The 22,031-nt window shown below is 32.9% G+C and overlaps 1 protein-coding gene across 1 annotated transcript; it reads right to left on the bottom strand.

The window, feature by feature from the left end:
• Nucleotides 1-4,154: 4,154 nt before the first annotated feature.
• On the bottom strand, nt 4,155-21,242 carry LOC131930680 (chromosome transmission fidelity protein 18 homolog). The gene is made up of 24 exons (XM_059287264.1): nt 21,025-21,242; nt 13,169-13,456; nt 12,858-13,055; nt 12,228-12,352; nt 11,960-12,043; nt 11,793-11,845; nt 11,245-11,428; nt 10,778-10,966; nt 10,333-10,430; nt 10,078-10,201; nt 9,807-9,928; nt 9,581-9,674; nt 9,381-9,479; nt 8,918-9,045; nt 8,401-8,481; nt 8,000-8,111; nt 7,578-7,748; nt 7,176-7,325; nt 6,953-7,083; nt 6,608-6,692; nt 6,482-6,522; nt 5,995-6,103; nt 5,284-5,365; nt 4,155-4,468 (listed from the first exon to the last, which is right to left on the bottom strand). Exons 1-24 carry the CDS (start codon nt 21,071-21,073, stop codon nt 4,365-4,367), a joined length of 2,901 nt encoding a protein of 966 aa, XP_059143247.1. The 5' UTR covers nt 21,074-21,242; the 3' UTR covers nt 4,155-4,364.
• Between the last annotated feature and the right edge of the window lie 789 nt (nt 21,243-22,031).

Genomic DNA, 22,031 nt, shown 5'->3' with positions numbered 1-22,031 from the left:
AAATAATACTATAGTATATAATACAATAATTTAGTACCACGAAACAGGCTCAACTATATCTTAGATTAGCATAATAAACGCTCACTTCATTTATATTTAAATTATCGATGTGCCAGGAAGTTTTCAATTTTTAAACCCTTTCTAGTTAGTTAAAATATCTAGGCCAATTCCATCTCAAGGGAATGAAGACTAAACTCAACACCCACTCCCGCCTCCCTGACCCCCACGCCCAAATACACTTCTAATTTTTTTTTAAACAGCTAATCCTTGTTTTTCTTAACATTTGTATATAATACAGACATGCTTATCTGTATACATATTGACCACTTTCTAGAGCTTTGTGACATGTTATATAAATTAAACTTATATATCAAATTTAGCAAGCAAAGGCCAGTACTTTTGTACTACGTCATCAATATCACGTGATCTCCCCCCCCCCCCCCCCCCGTATTCTGGACAATGTTAAATCCCACGTCGTTACAATAGAGACGTACTTTATATAGCTCGCTAATCCGTCGTTTAATATGTTGTGGCTGATACTCAAGTAAACATTCGAGATTTCCCGTTTCGTAATGTCCTATAAGTAGATTTAATGATGTCCTGTCCTATAACTATACATGTTTTAATGATGTCCTAAAAGTAGATGTGTTTTAATGATGTCCTATAAGTAAATGTGTTTTAATGATGTCCTTTAAGTAGATGTGTTTTAATGATGTCCTATAAGTAGATGTTGTTTAATGATGTCCTGTCCTATAAGTAGATGTGTTTTAATGATGTCCTATAAGTAGATGTGTTTTAATGATGTCCTATAAGTAGGTGTGTTTTAATGATGTCCTACAAGTAGATGTGTTTTAAATGATGTCCTATAAGTAGATGTGTTTTAATGATGTTCTATAAGTAGATGTTGTTTAATGATGTCCTATAAGTAGAATGTTTTAATGATGTCCTATAAGTAGATGTGTTTTAATGATGTCCTATAAGTAGTTGTGTTTTAATGATGTCCTATAAGTAGATGTGTTTTAATGATGTCCTATAAGTAGATGTGTTTTAATGATGTCCTATAAGTAGTTGTGTTTTAATGATGTCCTATAAGTAGATGTGTTTTAATGATGTCCTATAAGTAGATGTGTTTTAATGATGTCCTATAAGTAGATGTGTTTTAATGATGTCCTATAAATAGATGTGTTTTAATGATGTCCTATAAGTAGATGTACAGTCTTAGTCATAAATTAAACATCTAATTAATTGTCTTTTCATATTTTTCACCCTCTCCTAACGGATTCATATATAAAAATTTTAGCCTGTAATCTATAACATTTATAACCTTTTATTTTTCAAAAACAAAAAAACGTTACATAATCACACAATATAGACTTTTTATAACTAAAGACAGTCAACCTTAAAAGAGGTAGGTTCCGTTTTGGAACCTCACCTTGGGAGGACTGCAGAGAATCCAACAATACAAGAACTTTTTTTTTTTCAGTGTTTTTGTTTTTCAGACTTTTTTTTTTCTCCCGGGAGGGGGGAGGGGGGAAAACTTAAAACTTTCTAAGGGGGGGGGGGGGCTATGTCGTAAGCTGACGTAAAGTATAAAGTAGACTTGTGGACTTAGCAACAATTTCAATAAAATGTGATTACGCTTGCAAACTGGAATTGAAGGAATTGGTACAAACTTTTGAGACGAAGGCGGCAAGTAAAATTTTATTTGGATGTCTACGTATGATGTGCATGCAATTGATAATAAATTAATTTGTCAGTTTTAATTAATTGTTTTCTTATACATATGTTTTAGCAATTAATTTGTGTGAGAGGGGGCGTTTAATATGTTTTGCATTGGGCGCTAAATAACCTGGCGCCTGCACTGGGAGAGACGATTTTGTCGTTGAGATAATACGCATGTGGTGCCCAAGGGATGCTACTCAAAATTGCACTGCTGAAATCAATAAATTGGAATTTGAAATTACACAAAAGCAAAATGTAGTCAGTCAATTAGTGTATTATTTCAATAACATAAGTAATTTAAAAGCTATGTATGTTTATTGTGAAAATGAGAATAATTTATTAAAACAAATTAAAGCAAAGCTAGAAATGAAAACTATACACAATAGTTTTCTTTTCATTACAGTTTGATAATAAAGGTTATGGTATTTTTTTAAATGTTTTGTTATTAACGACATCATAGGATCTAGACATTTTTCTATTTAAAAAAGAAGTCAATGGGAAGCTGCTATCCAGTGGTAGAGAGCTATGAGCTAGAGCAGGGGTCGGCAACCTGCGGCTCGCGAGCCGCATGCGGCTCTTTTGATATCAAGATGCGGCTCTCCAGCTCCTTTAACAAATACTAATAATCTTAATAAAAAATAAAATATTTTAAATAAAAAAAAATGTTAGTGGCTCTTTAAAACCAGGGAAATTTTGAAAATTGTAACTTTTGGCTCTTCCGCTTCAAAAGGTTGCCGACCCCTGAGCTAGAGTTCAAAATTAGTGCAACGTCCCAGAGTCCACCCATTCCGACGGGTACCTGACTTACGTTAAGGAAACAAAGGCGGCCGGGCATAGTGTTGACCACACTAACTCTTCATATGCCGAGATCTCTGAAGCAGATGAACCCTACGTCGTCTGCCCCATTTGTCCTTGACACGAACAGGAACATCAACATCGCCTACACAATTTCAGTGAAACCGAAGGATTGTACAGCTGTACATAATCGAATACTTACATAAAAAAAAAATTAAAAAAAAAATAAACAGATAATCTAGACTAAAATAAACTCAATGCTTATAACTCTCGATAGATCAACTCTCGACTACTCAACGCATCATTTCTCTCAAATAACACCTCAACTAAACAATAACATCAAATTGATACCACCAACCCGATACATTCTTTTTCGATACCATTAAAACAATGTTCAAATACGTCCGAATCAACTACTCGATACTCTCCACTAGACCCGCGATTACCAAAGACCATCCTACATTCAAACTACGTCACCACATCACAGAGGCGTAGCGACCCTTCTCGGCGCCCGGGGACAAACTTTCAATTTGCCCCCCCCCCCATAGTTTTATATTTATAATGCAAAACTGCATCTAAAATGAGCTTTTAATTGCCACCTCATCCTTTTCACACTCCACAACTAATCAACAAAGATTCAAAGGTCACCACAAGACCACAGCCAAACTTTGATATCTATCACCAAACACGATACTCTAGAACTAAGATATCTCCCAACGAATTCCAGTTCTTTTACCAACGACCAGATCCATCTCCAAATACAAGACAACAAGAATCCATGAAACCCCAAAAACCACAGGATTTGCATCTTCTTCACCAGGAAACCAACAACCCCAAAACAAAACTACTAACTAGTGACATTACTGATTTTCATTCAATACTCCATATCAACGTAGATACAACTACAAACGAAGAATAACCACAACCCAATACAGAGGACTAATTTGCAATACTTGCAATAAGCACGACTAAGAACTACCGAAGGCGAGAAGCAATGAACTGTATATTATCTTACTGTATCACTTAATGCAAATGTGAATTAAGAAATAAATATATATGAATATGTATTACGTTTGGCACTTAAATCAGAATCACCAGAGATGCAAAGAAATAAATAATATGTAGTTGTATGCAACGTAAATTTTATGTGTGAATTAACCTGGAACCATTAAGCTCCCTGCTGGAATGAACTGTGTGAAAGGAAGAATAAAAGGAAACAACAAAAGCATTAAAAATTTATCAAAACGATTAAAAAAACGAAAAAAAAAACTATTCAGGTCGTAATGAATGAACAACAACAAAAATGAAGTAGAATTTCTATTAATATAAGAAACTAAGAATCACCCGTTTTAACTATACTTGGCTATAGTGCAAAATAGTTTTTTTAGTATCTTTTGGCTGAATCAGGTGTTTGCAAATTTTTAGTGGTTAGTGTCTAAAGTCTTAAGATGATATGGACGAGGTATTTTTGTTTAACAAATTGACTACTTTTTAATTTGTTTTTTAATTAATTAAATTACATCACTTTAATTAAATTTTAAATTTATAGCAATTACTTGCAACAATAAAGGCAAATAAATATATTAGCTTGTCCACATGTTATAACTGAATGGTGTAAAATAACAAACAAAAAGTACTTGAAATCAATACTTCTGTATTGGTAAATAATATTTTATGTCAGACATACATATCAAGTTTTAACAATTACATAAAAATGAAATGCATAAATCACAGCAACAAACACAAGAGGTGTATGAACAGGTGGAACATGTTCCCAACTTTGTGCCTTGTATCCAAACAATACATTCAAAATACAGAAAACAAATTCTATTTGTCGACAATAAATATTATAACAAATCTTGAACTTTAACGCTCCGCCTGACAGCATTAGAAAATCCTTCTTTGAAGTGAAACCAAATGACAGTGTCCAAAAGATCTTTCTTGCTTTTATCTGAGGTGAGAGAAGTTAAGGGTAGAATTTGCTAAGAATATTTTTTTATTTAAAAAAGATTTAAATAAAAATTTCAATATGATGTGTATTAGATCCCAAAATAAACCTTCAACATGTGGCATATAATCATAAACACTGAATGGACCATCATTAAGACCTATTATACAGGGTTGCCTACACCAAAAAACATTTTTCTGTAAAAGCATATTTTTTCGATAATAATCAGCTATATCACTTTATTTTTTTTTAATGAACAAACTGCAATTAGTCTAGTAGACTATGTAAAAAAAAAATACACCTAATTTTAGGAAAGTAATACTTCATTTTTACCAAATGATAAATCTAAAAAACACTATGCTTTCAATTATTTTTTTACTGCAACCCTCTATTTTTATGAGAACAAGCCTAGGTTTAATTGGTCAATAGATTGTCATGTGATATTAGTTTCACAATGAATATTAAAAATAACCATCTTTATTAGCCACAGCTTACAGTAAGTTGACACAGTAGACCTAACAATTCCAGCCCACTGTGACATAAGAGTGGGTGTGTTTGCTAGTGGGTGTGTTTGCTAGGGAAGTCGCATGCTAATTAGCTGAATACTGAATGTCAATTAGGAAACTATTTGAAAAAAAAAAAACTCTGATATTACACTGATGATGATTTTGATCATTAAAGAAGGCAAAAAATCATAATGTCGTATCTAAAGTATCAAAAATAATAAAAGAAAACTACAAGTCGGTTGACCTGAATATAAAACCCCCCAAAGAAGATTTGAAAATATGAATATTAGCACATATGTTGAGATTACTTACCATCTTTCACCTCAACAACGTCTTTTGACACTGGCTTCTCCCTTTTTGTTTTTACAAAATTCCCAAAAAAATTGTAGCTTGGCTGAGAATACAAAATGGAATAAATCATAAATAATACATTTAATTTACAAGAATACAAAATCTATACCGTATTTGCCAATCAGGTTTAATTTAAGTCTACCTCATCGCGAGATGTTTTTATTAAACTATTACTAGTTTATTTAAGAAATTAGTTCATAGATATGGACATCTAATCAGAAACAGAGATAAAAATCTGAGATAACAGATATAATCTTGGTTTGGCTGGAGGAATTAGACCAGGCTAGGTGCAGTGCTAGAGCTACTGAGCTGAGCATTACATTATCGAGGATGTTTATTAGACTTTTTTAAGTCCACCCAGTCCTGATGGGTACCTGACTCAAGTTACCTCATTAGGACTTCATGTGATGTGATCACAGAAAAGGTTAACTCTAGGTAACTTCATCTGCTTTATTGATCATACATGAATTTTACATTTCAATGGTTCTGACCTAAAACATTCTTAAAAATTGACAGGATAATGTGGTTTTTACTGTTCTTAACCCCCCCCCCCCCCCCCCCGAAATAAAAAATGTGAACTAGATACTCCAACACAACCAGGAGGAAAGGAAACATATTGGAATAAGGTACAACTTGTGTTCCTAATTGTTGTGTGAGAATGGCACAACAAACCTTTTCTGATCGTAAGCTTTTAGCCTCCAGTTTTTGGAGATGGTTAGGCACTGATGGGGATGCTGACTTGACCACATCTTTTTCTTTCACTTCTTTATTAGAAACTGGGCTGTTAATAAAAAAAATTTGAAGAGATTTGTATGTAATAAGCTTCAGTTTTTATGAAATCTTTGCTTAACTAAGAGTTATATTAATAAGCTTTATAATGAAAATTTCTCATACTTCTTTCATAAATATTGTGTATTCCTAAATTTCCACAAATAATTATTTCAACAGGATAAACAAGGTAATAGAAAATTTTCGATTTCCCACTTTTTTTTCAACTTTGTTTACAATATTAATTGTATGATTAAATAAGATATGGTTTTTGTAAATTTGCAGAACTATAAATGGCAGGATAATAGTTCTTATGTTTGATATTAATGTTTGCTTGATACTTATTTACTAGAAAAAATGATTAACCAAAATATTGAATTATCAAACTTACATGTGCTTAGATTCAGTGCGTCTCATTTTTTCTAGTTCAATCTGTAAACAAGAAAACAGAATACATGGAAAAATCCTAAGTTAATTGTACTTAAAATATTTATATAACACCAAAAATATTCTTTACCTCTCTAGCAATCATTTGCTTGGCTGCATAAGTCAACTGCTTTTTCTGTTTAAGACCTGGGAGCCTGGCAACATCTTCCAAGTTTCTAGAGAGATATTGAGACAGGATATTGTGACATGATATTGTGACATGATGTTGTGACATGGTACTGTGACATGGTACTGTGACATGATATTGGGACATGGTATTGAGACATGGTATTGAGACATTCTTTTAGATCTAATATTTAGAATCCTTGGGTTTGAGTAGTGAATTGGTAAATTTGGCTTATTTTTTTCAGTTTAAAAAATAACTTTAAAAGGAAGATATATAATGGAGCATTTTAAAAATAAAATTGCAACTCACGGATCCAAGGCATAAACATACTGTCCATCAGGTGACTTTTCCTGATGATATGTCAGGTTGTAGGCTATCATGATTTTCACAACATTAGAGAGCTCTTCTTTTTCTCTTGTGCTATATAGCTGAGTATTCACCTGAAATTAAAATGAATAAGTATCAAAATAATATAACTAAAAACCCTGATCTAATTAATTTGGTCATTGAAACAAATTTATTAATCACTTACTGGTCTAAGGGTTGGTTGAAGAATTTCAAGTAAGGGAGACAACAAATCAAGAACAATGGTTCTGGTATTATTAAACTTGCGGACCATAGGAGACATATCTGTAACCATTGTCGTCAGCAAATTGTTGATTTTTATTAACTTTTGGTTTGCCTGGTAAAAATGACAGAAATTTGAGAATTTGAGTATTTGCTTTCAGTATTATCACATATACAGGTAAAGAATATAATTACAATACAAAAATATGAATGTAAATAAACTAGTAAAAAGATATTAAATTATAATAAAATGTATAAAAATCCGAGGAAATGTAAAAAATAAATGCTAACAAAAAAAAAAAAACAAAAAAAAAATCTATTTAATAATAGAAAATAAATTTGACAAATTAAAACAAAAGCAACTCACATCTGTTTGACTGTGTGGGAACTGCACACGGAAAGGACTGAATGACGCGTAGAGAAAATGAAAAACAATCGGCAGAAAAGTAGAATATTTCATAACAGAATAGTCCTGACTTTTGGCAATATACTGGTTTGTGAGATCTGCGTAACAAATCCACTCATTAGACAAGTTGAGCTGCAATAGAAAAAATAATTAATTATATTGTGATATTTGAAATCAAACACAATTATATAGATTTATAAATAAATAATTCATGTGTTTTTTCTACCTCATGGAGACTTCTGCAGCTTTTAAATAACAGCTATATTCTTACTCCAAATATTGAAATAAAAGCAAAATCTTATCAATATATCTATATTGTTCAAAGATCTGAAAAGTTCACAGAATCATAGTCACAAAGTATCTTTAATCTCTAAACAACTCACCCCTGTGAGATGTGGATCTTTGGATTTTGCTTCCAAATAATTTTCATGTAACCCTTGCAAAATTCTATCATACTCTCCAGCACTTTGGCTGATGTTTAAAATGTGTTCAAATCTGTTCAAAATAAAACAAAAAAGGAAATTCAAACACAAAAATGTATGCAATTAAGAAATAATTGTATTTCTACAGAAGATCTTTCAAACTTTAGATTTTTTTAAAATAGGATACAATTTTAAATAAGAAATCAAATTCAGGATTCTCTGAAATTCAAAATGCTCAGATTCCTAAGCAAAAAAAAGTTTAAGGAGATAGTAAATATAAATCGGACTTCATTACTAAAGAAAAAGCACTAGTTTATTTTGGATAATTAGAATTAGTCAATATGAAAATTTAAATTGCACACCTTGAAGATGGAGATATTGTATTAGAGTGTAAAGCATCCTGCTTTCCTTCAGTTAAGTCATGAATGCTCACAAAATTATTTCTGAAATAAAACAAACAATGCCAATCAAAACCAACAGAAATTACCTAAACTATCATAACATTAAATGAGTTTTCAAATTAGGCTTTCTTATATTAGTTTTATCAAAGATTTACTCAGCCTAACTTTAATGTCTAGTAGTCTAAACCCTGTGGGTACTATACACAAGTTGCATATTTGTATAAGTATCTAACATCCACAAAATAAATTACATAATCAATTGTATATTTGTATATTAATAAAAAAAAAGATTAAATACTAAAAATACTAACTTTAATACATCATGTATTATTGTAAATTACGATAAGTTCTTTAACAAAACACACTGCATTGGAACAACTTAATTTCATGTGTTTAGCATTTGCTAATTTAGAAAGCCAAAATATACAAGGACTAAGCCAATTTATAATAAGATGTAACATCTATAGAAAATACATACTTTTTCACTCTTTGCATTGTGAATACATCATGCCACACTGTAAACAAACTTTTCTGAGTATCTTTCTGTCCAACACTCATAGTCTGAACATCCCGCAGAGTCAACTCTTTCTGTTTTTGTTTGACAAACTAAACAGACAAAAATGGAGTAGTCACTGTTTTATTTTTTAATTTATAAAAGAGAAATATCTGATTGGAAATTAGTTTTAAGTTTGGGAATACAATTAAGTTTCCATCTTATCTAATGCTTGTATATCAATTCGTTTTATTTGATTTTTAAAAATACATTCTTGCTATTTAAAATATTAGCACTTTTTTTTTACAGTATGGGCTACATGCATAAAAACTACTGTAGTTATGTTATTCAAGTCAGATAAAATATATGACTGAAAAGCATTTGGTGTATTTACAGTAACCATTTAAAATGTACTACACCCAAAACAAAGGACAGTAACTCTGATTACCTGCAAGGTATTGAGACATGATCTGATGTCATTGTCTGTCCTTTCACATAGTGCCAAAAGAGCATTGAGATCAGCCTTCAATGTTTCTGCTTTAACAACCTGAAACATTTCAGTCACAAAACATTTTATTATAAACTGACACTCTACAAAGATTTACTAAAATTTTGATATTTCATCATAGTAAATAATAGATGTATGACCTGATGTAGTCTGCTAGCCAGCCTGCTGGATTCAGTGTGTGGAAAGTTCAGTATAAGCGCCATCTGCCTCAGTTGTCTAAGTGCTGGTACATATCTGATATTTAATTAGAACATTTTTAAAAAATAACAATAAAAGATTTTTAAAAATTTATTTTATTTAAACCTAAGACATTTATAAAATTTCAATCTACATTTTATTTAAGTACAAAAGGCAATCAGTACTTACTGGTCATTGCAAACACAGATAATTGGACGAAGTAAGATTTGGCCTGGTTTCTTTTTCTTTTTATTATTGTCTGCTTCAATTTCTGACATTTTTATCGTGTTCAATAATACATTGATTGCTGGCTGCATGAGAGAATTTTGATCAAAACTGACTTACTAAAGAGACATTTTCATTTACAAAGTGGTAGAAATATAAAATAAATAAAAATAAAATTAATTCAAACTTTTTGAAATTAAAATGTTTTCATTTTAAAATAAAAATTCTGACCTACCCCTGGAGCTCCATCAATTTCATCAATTATCAGGCAGTTGGGGCGAGGGTCAGCTTCCATTACAGATTTCATCTGAGTGGCTGATTCAATTTTATTTTTGAAAATTTCAACACTTCGATCGTCACTGAGTTTTTGAAATAAAAATTAAAATGGTTTCAGACATAACTAGCCAGATAATATACCTCACTTAACATAAAAACTTCTACAACTTTTAAAATAAAATAGACACAAATTATGATCATCTGAACGGCTTACCTGGCATTCATTTCTACAACATTATAACCAGCATGTGTAGCAACTATATGAGCAAGAGTTGTCTTTCCCAGGCCAGGTGGTCCACAGAGCAAGGCAATCTAATGACAAATTACATGAGTATAACTAAATTTACATTATTAAACCAAATTTTTGGATTTACCAAAAACCAAAGATTTGAATCTAGATTCACAGAACTATTTGTTTAATTCCAGCACAACCATGCTATAGTTAAGAACATAAAACTTTTTTATTTTTTAGAATAATAACAGACCAAATGCTTGTAGTTAAGAAAGTATCAATATAGTTCTAAATAATAAACTAAATGAAAAGACTTTAATAACTTAAGAAAATTTTTAAAACGTCCAACAATAAATAACTTTTAGTTCAAGGCAATGCAGTAGAAATGACTGATAGTTTAAATATGGTTCTCTAAACAATTACATGCCTTCTGTTCGGGTCTATTGTGTTTATCCAACTGTTCAGCTACTTCAGACTGAAATGCTTTTTTAAATTTAGGATTTTTTTCTTTCTCCTTCTTCCAATTGTTTTGTTTTTTAGTTGGTTTAGGGATGTCCTTGCCAAACACAACATAGTCCCACAACTTGAGCCAGTGCAAGAGGCTTCTGTTAATAGACTGGAAATAGGTTTCTTATAATTAATAGACTGAAACGCAGTTTAAATCTTGTTAAACCAAAAATTTCCAGTAAAACAATTTCAATTTATTCTTTAACGATAACAACAGTAGGTACGAAGGCCTTTTTCACATAGGCCCTTTTTTTTTTTTAAAATAATAATATTTTAGTAAAAACAAAATCGAATACTAAAGACTGCATAATATAGCATTCAAAATTTGGAAAAAAATAAATAATATTACATAGTTAATCAGCAATTAGTACTAAAATAATAACTTACTTCCTCACTAAGGAGTTCTGTGTATGTTTTCGGGGCATATTTTTCAACCCATAAAGATTTTAAATCCTCTGTCAGCTTGTCCACTGTTTTGTTGTCACTGCAGATGACTGAATGACTAGCATCACTGTCTTTTATTTTCTCTGTATTATTTTCACTGTCCATATCAGTATCATCGCTCACAAGCCTTTTGTTGATTTAAATGTTTTTAATAGTAAACTATTAACACTATTATAATAAAACAGGAAAAACATATTTAGCAATTTTAACAGTTAAAAAGATATTTTACTAGATTGTTACTGTTGAATTTAAATAATGATTACACAGTAAATGAATTTACAAAAGCCTTTCCACCTAATGGTTGTAAAACAGTTACCTCTTAAAAAAAGAGTCACTGCTTAGAGATACTTTGAACAACCTCACTTCAACATTTACGTTGGATTCCAGTACAAATCACAATTGATAAACCATATTCTTCCAAAATAAGAACCTCCAACTAATTTTGAACAATAGGTAAAACAAACACTTAATACTAATTTAGTTCACTTTACCTAGAAATTTTATCATGCAGTGCTTCTGATTCTGACATTAGTTTTCTTGAGTTCTGTAAAAATATAAATATAAATGAGTGTTGCAATTAAAAATTTTACAAAGATTTGAGAGCAAAGTTTTAAATACTTATTCTAGAGCAAAAAGAAACAAAATATTTTAAAATTACCTCGTTTTCCAGGATCTCTTTCATAACACAAACAGGTGTAGTCAAAAGCCCTGAAGCACGAGCATCACTACCAAGACATGAATACTGAGGAAACCAATGTAAAACTTCCTCGATATTTTAAGAACAAATTTTAATTTGCACACACACATCAACAACCCTAAAGTGCTCAAACATACTGTTTTAAGAACAAATTTTAATTTACACACACACATCAACCATAAAGTGCTCATACATACTGTTGTAAAGCAAATATTGCAACCCATCCTACCTCAGCCTCCATTACATCTTCATTCCAGAGTTTCATGTAGACTCTTTCTCCATCATAACCGAGGGCACTGATGAAATCACATTTGGGAATGCGTTTGTGAACTCGAGGGCGTTCCATATCCTCACCTGTACAGAGATACATTTGAAGCTGAGTGCTTTATTAGAATATATATTAGAAGCAAAAGCATGGCAGCAAGACCAAGCATGAAGACAGTAATTAACATTTCGTTTTACTTTTTTGCTGTTAGATACAACAAAATTAAACCATTTATTGCCTGGAGTTTATACCAAACACTTTTAATCCCAGAGTAATAATTCTTAATGCATGCATTTGGTTTATCTCTAAATAATATAAATTATCAATTTCTTCTAATAACCCTGGCTTTATCCGATATGATTGTGTGATATTTTAAATACAAATATGATTTACCACATTTAGTATATTCAACAGTTTTGTTTCTTTTTTATTTTTACCAAGAAAAAATAATAATGAAACCCCTGACAGCTAGCTCCCTAAAGAAAGAATCAAAAGCTACAGCACTACAGCTAATTAAGCAACAAACATGAAATGTATAGTATTAATGATACATATAATTTGAATAATCAAATTTAATAGGTAATTATTTTTTACCATCATTCAGCCTAGAGTTTGACTGAGTACTTTGAAGTGATTGCACCACCTTATCTCTCCTGTACTTCTCAATAAATCTGATGGCATCTGCAGTAACTGAGTCCAATTGTTTTCCGTTATCCTTTTTGGAATCGTCATTCTTTTGGGAATCTTCATTTTTTTTGGAATCATAGAGCCGAGGACGTTTTCTCGAGGATGCTAGTAATTCAATAAAATATGTCAGAATGCTAATGCATTCATTAAATTTAACAGGTTCAATTCAATACAGTAACAAAACAAAATAGACAAAAGGATTTTAAAATAATTATTACTCAAAGATGGAAAATCATCACTAGGAAAATCATCATTTAAAAATCCATCTGTATCATCAGAAGAATCAAAGTTATTTTGAACTCTCTTGCGTGTTGTACTGTTCCCACCATTTACATTTGGTAAAGGAGACGGTACTGCATGTTCTGTTAGTAGTGAACTATCATGATCACTGAGACTGTTCTCTTGAGTCTTTGAGCTGTTCTTCTGTGATTTAGGAGTACCAAATTTCAGTGATCGCTTTGATTTTGGAGGGTCTTGGCAAGGAACAATTATGTCTTCATCATCACCTAAACAAAACAATAAATTGGAAACAAAAAAAATGATAAAAAGATTAAGGGGGTAGGCTCCATTTAAAAAAAAAAAAATTTAATACTAGAGAGCAAACAATTTTTTCTCTACAGCTTTTTAAAGGTACATCCGAATATGCATTTCCACAACAACAACAAAAATTGGTAAAATTTTTTGGTAACTATGACAATGACGGCCATCTTGAAAATTTACCTCTTCGTAGAAATTCCACCATTCATAAAAGTTTTTTACTTAAAATGAGAATTAACAGTGAGTAAAACCAGCACAGGCGGAGTAGTGCTAATGTTATGTTGCAGTTAGTAGTATAGAATCTACTCTACTACTTGAAAGATCTGAGATTTATCATTTAGGATCAAATATGAAATAGCTCTAGTAGAAGATTTAGATCTAGAATCTAAATCTTCTAGATCTAGATCTAGATTCTAATTCTCTAATCTGGATCAATCAGTGTTAGGTAACCTTTTTGGACGTATCGAACCACACAAGTTTCATATGCGCATTCACTAATTCACTGAACCCTTCTTGTAATAATTCTATCGGGTAAAATCTTAGTTTAGCGTCGTAAATTCCAACTTAGCTAGTAATGTGCGATGAAGGTAACTAATGAATATTTCTTTCATTTGGCCATATTTATGTCATATTTTACATAATATAACAGATAATTGAATACCAAATCACAATCCAAGACCAAACCAGTCATAAGTATCCTGGAATAAACTTAAAACTACCCCGTTCGAGACAACAATGAGTAAATACAAGCAGCGGCCATGTTTTAAAAACAATAAATTGTCTATTCGCATGTCTTTTGTGTTGATTTTGTGGTTTAATATGATTGTTTTGTATTGTTTTAACCCTTTATTTACGGAATTATGTTCTGAATGAAATTTTGTCTTAAACAATGTGTTATCATATTGCTTTTGGCACATTCAAAGCATATGTCGAAGGAAATTTCGTTTAAATAATTTTTAATGGCCCAAACAGATATTGGTACTTATAAGTACCGTCAGGAATGTAGGACATTTTTTCCAAAAAAATTTTTTTTTACAAAACAGGAATAAACGATACAATGTATTAACTAGTAACATGGCAATCATTATAACAATCATTTTTGTAATTTTCACAACTTAATACCGTACAAAAGTATATTTAGAGTACGATTTTTACTGGATTTTCTATCGGAACACATCTTAGACCTCAAACACAGCAAAAGTTGCCGACATGTCATGCTCCCACATAGTTGTCTGTGGTCTTTCTGGTGTAGCAACGGTTGCCGAACTGAACATGCTTTTGCTGGAAGCTTCCAATAGCTATTACAATGAGCCGCATAAACAAACAAAAGCCTAGTCATTCAGTACACAACTACTAGTAATACTAGATCTAGTATAATTGTAGCCTACTAGAATGTTATGACAAGTCTACACTACAGTGCAAAGTTCATCAATAGAAGTGAGCTCAATGTGGTTAGGATAGCCGTAGTGGCCTACTGTTTTCTGTTTACTGATTAAAATTTACCATATAGATCTATGCTATATGCAGAAGTATGGACTATTACTAGTCTACAGGTATACATTACGTAAATGCTAGTTATTGTAGACAAGACAGTTTATTGCAGCAAATATACCTAACAAATTAAATCTTACTAGAAGAACTAGGCTTTGGTAAACAAATGAAGTATACTAAACCTAGTAAACGAGCCTGCAACTGCTACCTTTATTCTTGATATTCTTTTACTACTAAAAATCAACATGTAATTACAATATTTCTTAGGTAAACCATACGCTAACCTTCTTATAAAAGTGTAAATATAATTTATTTAGTACTTTTCGATAATTTATTATCAAAATAATATTTATGTCACTCCATATCGAAAATCTGCCATTTCCTAAAAATCCTAAAAAAAATGACCGTGTGCCCTGACGGTACTTATAAGTCCACTTGCAAACATCGATCTAATACAAAGACAATTTGATTAAAATTGTATAACTGGAAGCTAAACGCGTTTGCATGACTATTGAAGGTGCCAATAAAAAATAATTGGGGTTGAAAACTTGAAAAATAAGTTAAAACAAAGGGAATTCAGGAACGTGTGTGAGAACTGTACAGAACAATTGTGAGCTACCGATACAGCAATACATTGAAAATGGCGCCACACAAGAAATTTTCAAAAAACATCGATTCCTCCAACTACCTGCGACTCAGGGGAGATAATACTATTAATTACATCAATAATTTTTAAAATTCGTATTAAATTAAAAATAATACAGGCACTTAATTAAAGTGGTACTTATAAGTACCGTCAGTAGATAAAGGGTTAATATATGCCGGGGGTCGTCCATAAATGACGTCACACTCGTAGGGGGGAGGGGGGCCCGTAATTTTGTGACGTTGTGTGTGAGGGGGAGGGGTTCAGATGGTGCGACATCACACTTTTGCATTTAAAAAAAGCAATGTTACAAAACGAATTTTGGACGTTATTTTGCGTTTTAAAAAACTGTTTTAATACATTGTAATAACAATTGATTAAAATACTCTATTTTGACAGAGTTCAGACAAGATTTTGGAAAAATATAGCTGTTAAAAAAAATTCAACTGCAATTTTGAGGGGGGGGGGGGGGGTGTAGGCTGAGGTGTGACGTCATTTTAGGGGGGGGGTCTGGCTTTTTGTGACTACGTTTGACGGAGGGGAGGGGGGGGGGGAGGTAAAAATCGTCAAAAAAAGCGTGACATCATTTATGGATGACCCCCTGTATAGTAATTTTTCTTTTTTTAAAAATATAGTTGACATGAATGACTAATAGACCATATCAGACTTAATAGTGTGCATCCAAGACCACAACAATTGTTGGGAGGTCGAACTTTTTAACACTTTATTTGCAGTAAGCAAATCAATATTAGATCGCTCATAAATGACGTCGCTCTTAAGATAGTAATGACAGCGTGCATTATTACAGAGCAAACATATGAACATATTGTTTCAGATAGAAATTGTGATTTGTGGTGGGGAGAGGTTGAGTAGAACTCAGCGATGTGATTTTGGAGACTGGTCAGGTTTTTTTTTCTCGTGAAAACGGGATGGTTGTGGGAGAAAGACCAGCTGTAGAAGTATGACGCGTCATTCATTGGTGATCCATTTTCTCAGTGGGGACGAAAGAACTATTAAGAAAGGTCAAGAAATGTCAAAAGCTTGCCGAGTCGCATTTCTTGAACCCTACCTTTTTCATTCCCCCACTTAGCACATCGTCACCGAGTTAACGCTCGCACGTGACGTCATGTAGCGGTACCGCCGACCGTTAGGCTAATTTTATAGAAAAAAAAACAATAAGCACTGCCTTTTTGACGCTTTCGCGACGTTTAGTTTGATTACATAAGTTGGTGTTCATTAAACAGCCCCTAACACATCTATCACTCGTCCATTTAAACGTACGTAGTTATTTCTGCAAGCTTGCTGTCTTGAGACTTTCGGCCCTTTAAAAATGTATTAAGCTCACACCGTATAGAACTAGACTACCCATATTAAGCTCCAAAAGAAGCTTGGTGAAAACAGGATGGCCGTCCGATTTTGTAGCTGCTCTGCGCTTTTTAAAAACCACAATAAACGATAAGATGACACTTATATTAAAGTAAATTATAGTTCTGAATCTTGATACATTAAAAGTGATATTCGGAAATTAAGAGCCAGACCAGACAGTCAACATATTTCAATTTAAGTCCAAGAAAATAAATTTCCTCAAACGATGGAACATTACTAAATTTTCGCGCAGTTTAGCGAAATTGAATTTAAGTATTTACGTCATCTTACAAAGCGCGATAGCTTACTGGTGCTCTAACGTGGCCCATGCTAATGGCCGTATCCCTAACGCCCCGCATTAGACACGGCTTATTCGTCGGCAGGCATTTGGTGGCAAGCCTTTTTGACGGGGATAATGTGTTGCGGACGTTTTGCCGAATGTCTTAAACTAGCAGGCTTGCGACATTTGTGTTTTAAGCAAGGTATACGTATACTAATGCTTATTTATCGTTATTTTGATTGAACAAAGCATTATAGAGGTTCTCCATCAATCACCTAGGTATTTTTCCCCGTTCACCTCCTTTCATGAGACCGACACGTCATAAATTGCAAAGCCGCCTGAGTTGACGTCACAAATCTTCACTCACTCCCGTAGCAAATCATATGTGACATCATTGTGACATCATTTATGGACAACCCCATATCACTCACTTGTGTACTTGATATAGACGATTTGACAACAAAGGATAACCAAAATGTGTCTGGCAGGTGGAGACTTGGGATCGACCATAATGACAACACGCGCTTAAGGGGTGGACGGGCTCATTGTTTTAGAGGATGTTTTACGAGGGAAGCTGGTGGATAATACATTTGGTCTCTTTGTATATGTAAATGATGACAAACATTTAATGTTGTCAAAATTATGGTTAGAGATCTTAGATAAGGCAGAGTGAAGCGTAATTTTTTACATTATGACTTGTTGTGAAATTGACGACAAAAATATGACGGAGGTTGGGGTTTAATTAAGGTAAAGAGAAGTAAAAAAAAATGTCTTAAGTTACGATAGAATTACTAACTGATGAAAAGAAAAATCTGAAATGAAAATAGTGAACATTCAAACAATAAGAAAAACTCACAACTATTTAGTAATAGTAAGATCAGTAGCGTAGCGAGGGGGACGGGGGGGGGGGACATATGTCCCCGGGCGCCGACCTTAGGGGGCGCCAAAATGGGTTGGAAAAATAAATTGAAAGGTTGAGGGGAGTGCAAATCGAAAGTTTGAGGGGGGGGTGCAAATGGAAATCTCGAGGGGGGTGGGTGCAAATCGAAATCTCGAGGGGGGGGGGGGTGCAAATCGAAAAGTTTGTCCCGGGAAGGGTCGCTACGCCTCTGAGTAAGAAAAAACGTGATTTAATACATGGATACAAGTTGCATCTCACAATGCTTCTAGAATTAATAAAGTTATTTGTTAGGAAATTCACATTTTAAAAAATGCTTTGTAATACGGACTATACAACAAGACGATCATATTTAAATACATTTTCATATGAATAGAAATGAAAGGGAAGCTACTCTCAATAACATTTTCTTAAGATGGCTGCTGTTTTTAATAGCAAATTTACTATCTCGAACAGGGTTGATAAAAATTAATTTCAGGATATTTAAATTGATTTAACCATCAATGGTGATCTATTATTCAATTATTTATAATATTTTATTAAAATATACGAAAATATACTCATATTTAATGACATATTCATTAATTCACTCTCTCCCACATTACTAGTTTTGGCCGAATTTACGACGCTAAACTAAGATTTTACCTTCTATCGTTCAGTGACAAAATCGGATCATGAAACATATGGTGAATAAAATAATGGAGTTGTGTCTAAGTTTACTGTCTAGTTAAGTCTAGTATTGTCTAGTCTTGAACTCCGTGAACACCTGTGGGACTGACTGACTCACTGAGACTGACTCACTGAACCCCTGGGGTTCAATCAGACCCAGGTCAACTAAGTTGTTAAGAAATTAAGTCAGTATCTTTAAATCTTAGTCAAGATTATACTAGGTTGAATTATGGATTTTTTTAAATAAAATATTCTGTTATTTCAAATACACCATTAACTTCCTTACCCCTTAAGAGAACATTTGACACCACATTTAAATATCTAGCTTACTCGGTTGACGAGAAAAGAGAGAATTTGAAATTTTTCCGATATTGGAAAATGAAAGACAAAACCGCGTTTTATCCCCTCGACCGGCATAACATTACGTCGTGGACTTGTGTCCACGAGCTTTTAATTCCCGCCATGGTAATTGCGTCAGCTTAGGTTATTTACTCACCGGAAAATAACAAAAAGCAACTGGTTGATAATAAAACTAGATCTAGTTATTTTATTATTTATTAAATTCTACTCTACATGTTATTCATACCATTTTATGAAGTAATGAACACCTGCATAAATCAAATGACCATAATAAATATTTTTATTTCAAATAATAAATATGCATAAAATAATATGATAGTAATTGCTAAGATAGTTTATAAATACAAATACATTTTACACTCAATCATTGAGTCAACAGTGTGGCAGCTGAGGTTCATACATGGTATTAGTGTCCCCCTTTTTTTTTTACATTACATTTTTTTTTTCATCTTGAAAACATGACGTATGTGATTTTTTTTTAAAAATAAAATCTCCAAACATCGTCACTCGCGTGATTGCTTGCTTATGTTTACTATCCTGTGGATGAAAAATCCCACCACGGTCGCGGGGTCACCGTGACCTATAGTACACGTCATAGAATGAACACGCGTACACGAGATGGTCGGTGTCTTCACTTCTCTCTCTTCCCCCCCCCCCCCTTCTTCAAGCAAATACTTCCCTACTTCTGGTCATTTTTTTTTAAAGTTCGGTCATTTTTTTTAAAGTTCACATATCAGGCATGCTAGACAGCCAGCTGTATAAAAAAAAATTTAACTAGATCTACGTCTAGCTTAAAAAAATAAATAAATAAACGCTTAAAATGCCCGTAAACAGATTATTTAGCGCCAAAAAAAAAAGGCAGCTGAACGAGCATTTTTTTAAAAATACGCAGCAATGAAAAGGGCTAACGGCCGATCAATTAAGTCTAAAAATCGCCCGTAATTAGGCCTAGCTATGAAAAAGGCCACTGAACGAGCATCACTGATTATATAAACGAATAGGCCACGCAGCTTTGACGAGGTTAACCACCAGTCACGAATGCAGCAACTGTCGGCCCACAGTGAAGAAAAAATCAATATACTAATAAAATTACTAATACAATAATAATGTCCATAATTTTACTTTTTCCACACATGCTACAATTGAATTATAATTAAAATACTAGACTTAACAGTTCATTCCGTAAAAAACAAAAACTAGTTGTTTCAGTCTGGCAACTAGCGTAGCAATGACGTCATGATACTAAAAATAGCGGATAGAAATGTCAGCGTGGGTACCTCATTTTGGGATAAGATATTGGAAACCAGAATCAATAATAATGTAAATATACAAGGTAAATATCTCAATTATATATTAATTTAGAGGAGGTCGGGCCGTTTTCCCCGGAGGTCGGTCGTTTTTAGCGGCGATTCAGTTTTTACGGAGAGCGCTCCACTAGAAATCCTCTCATTATTTACAACAACAAATCTCTCGATTTTTTCTGGCATTCTAAGGCATATTATCCATTTTATTAGCATTCTGCATTAAAATAATGATGAGAATTTGCGAGATTAACAGTTTTTACATTTGTCGTGGATGGGACCCCTAAAATAAACGTAAAAACCGTCTAAAAACGACGTGTGACGTTTCAGGGTCAGAGGTCAATCCAGCCATCTAAGCAACGCGCCAGACTAGATTATACTAGTCAATGTATTGTATGTAACTAGGTCTATGTAATATGTAACTGTAACTTCAACTCTTCAACGAACAACTTGTCTTGTTGACTTACTACTTTATACTTTATACTAAATACTTGATACTTTTACTCCTTACTCCTCAGTTACTGACTTACCTAAAATTTCTAATTCGTCGGCATATTCCAATTCGAATGAATCATCCATTTTTATTCTTTAAATGTAGAATGTAGGCTAAAGCTAATAATTTTAGATTGGTATATCTAATTATTATCTAGATCTAGACTTGTAGTCTAGAAAGACTAATATTTCATATTATTTGTGCCCGAGAAACACTTAACAAATCTTTATTTACAAAGTTTCCCGCCATATTGGATCTCAGCTGACCAGATTTTCTTTCTCTTTGTAGATCTAGTATAAATTATAATTCATCTTTTACCTGGACATATAAATTATATTCTATTTAATTCTTAAATATTATTCTATAACCTATTTAGGAGCTACAGTAGAACTTACCATTCACGTCTCAATAAATCTTAGTTTAAGTTACTTTTCTTTTTTGGTGTAGTCTTTTTAAAATTTTATTGACTTTCTAAAACATTTTGTAGCCTACTGTGAACTTTTCTTTTGGGGGTCGTCCATAAATGACGTCACACTCGTAGAGGGCAGGGGGTCCGTAATTTTGTGACGGTGTGTGATGATGGGGAGGGGGGGGGGGGTTCAGATGGTGTGACGTCACACTTTTGCATTACAAAAAAGCAATGTTAGAAAACGAGCTTTAGCCGTCATTTCGCGTTTAAGAAAACGGTTTTAATAAATTGCAATAGGAATTGAACAAAATACTCTATGTTGACAGATTTCTGACAAGATTTTGGAAAAGTATCGACGTTTTAAGAAAAAATTCAACAGACATTTTGAGGGGGATATAGGCTGAGGTGTGACGTCATTTTAGGGGAGGGGATCTGGCTTTTTGTGACGGAGGGGAGGGGAGGTAAAAATCGTCCAAAAGAGCGTGACGCCATTTATGGATGACCCCTTGTATAATACATGGTGTATTTGGATGCATTAGTATGAAGATGGGCCTTTGTATATTGAATTTGTGTAACACCATCATGGACTAAAAATATCTCCATAAAGTGCTAGTTGCAGACTAATGATACAGTAA

Source organism: Physella acuta, unplaced genomic scaffold, assembly GCF_028476545.2.
Source record: "Physella acuta isolate Inbredline_101_S28 unplaced genomic scaffold, ASM2847654v3 ptg001819l, whole genome shotgun sequence".
NCBI classification, from domain to species: Eukaryota; Metazoa; Mollusca; class Gastropoda; family Physidae; genus Physella; species Physella acuta.
Note: the sequence above shows the minus strand (reverse complement) of the source record. Positions and strands in the feature narration are given on the sequence as shown.

Coding starts and splice junctions, on each gene's coding strand:
- LOC131930680 (XM_059287264.1), bottom strand. CDS start 21,073: ATGGATGATTCATTCGAATTGGAATATGCCGACGAATTAGAAATTTTA. Junction 10,967..11,244: donor CAGAACTCCTTAGTGAGGAA/GTAAGTTATTAT, acceptor ACCTATTTCCAG/TCTATTAACAGAAGCCTCTT. Junction 6,523..6,607: donor AGCAAATGATTGCTAGAGAG/GTAAAGAATATT, acceptor TCTTGTTTACAG/ATTGAACTAGAAAAAATGAG.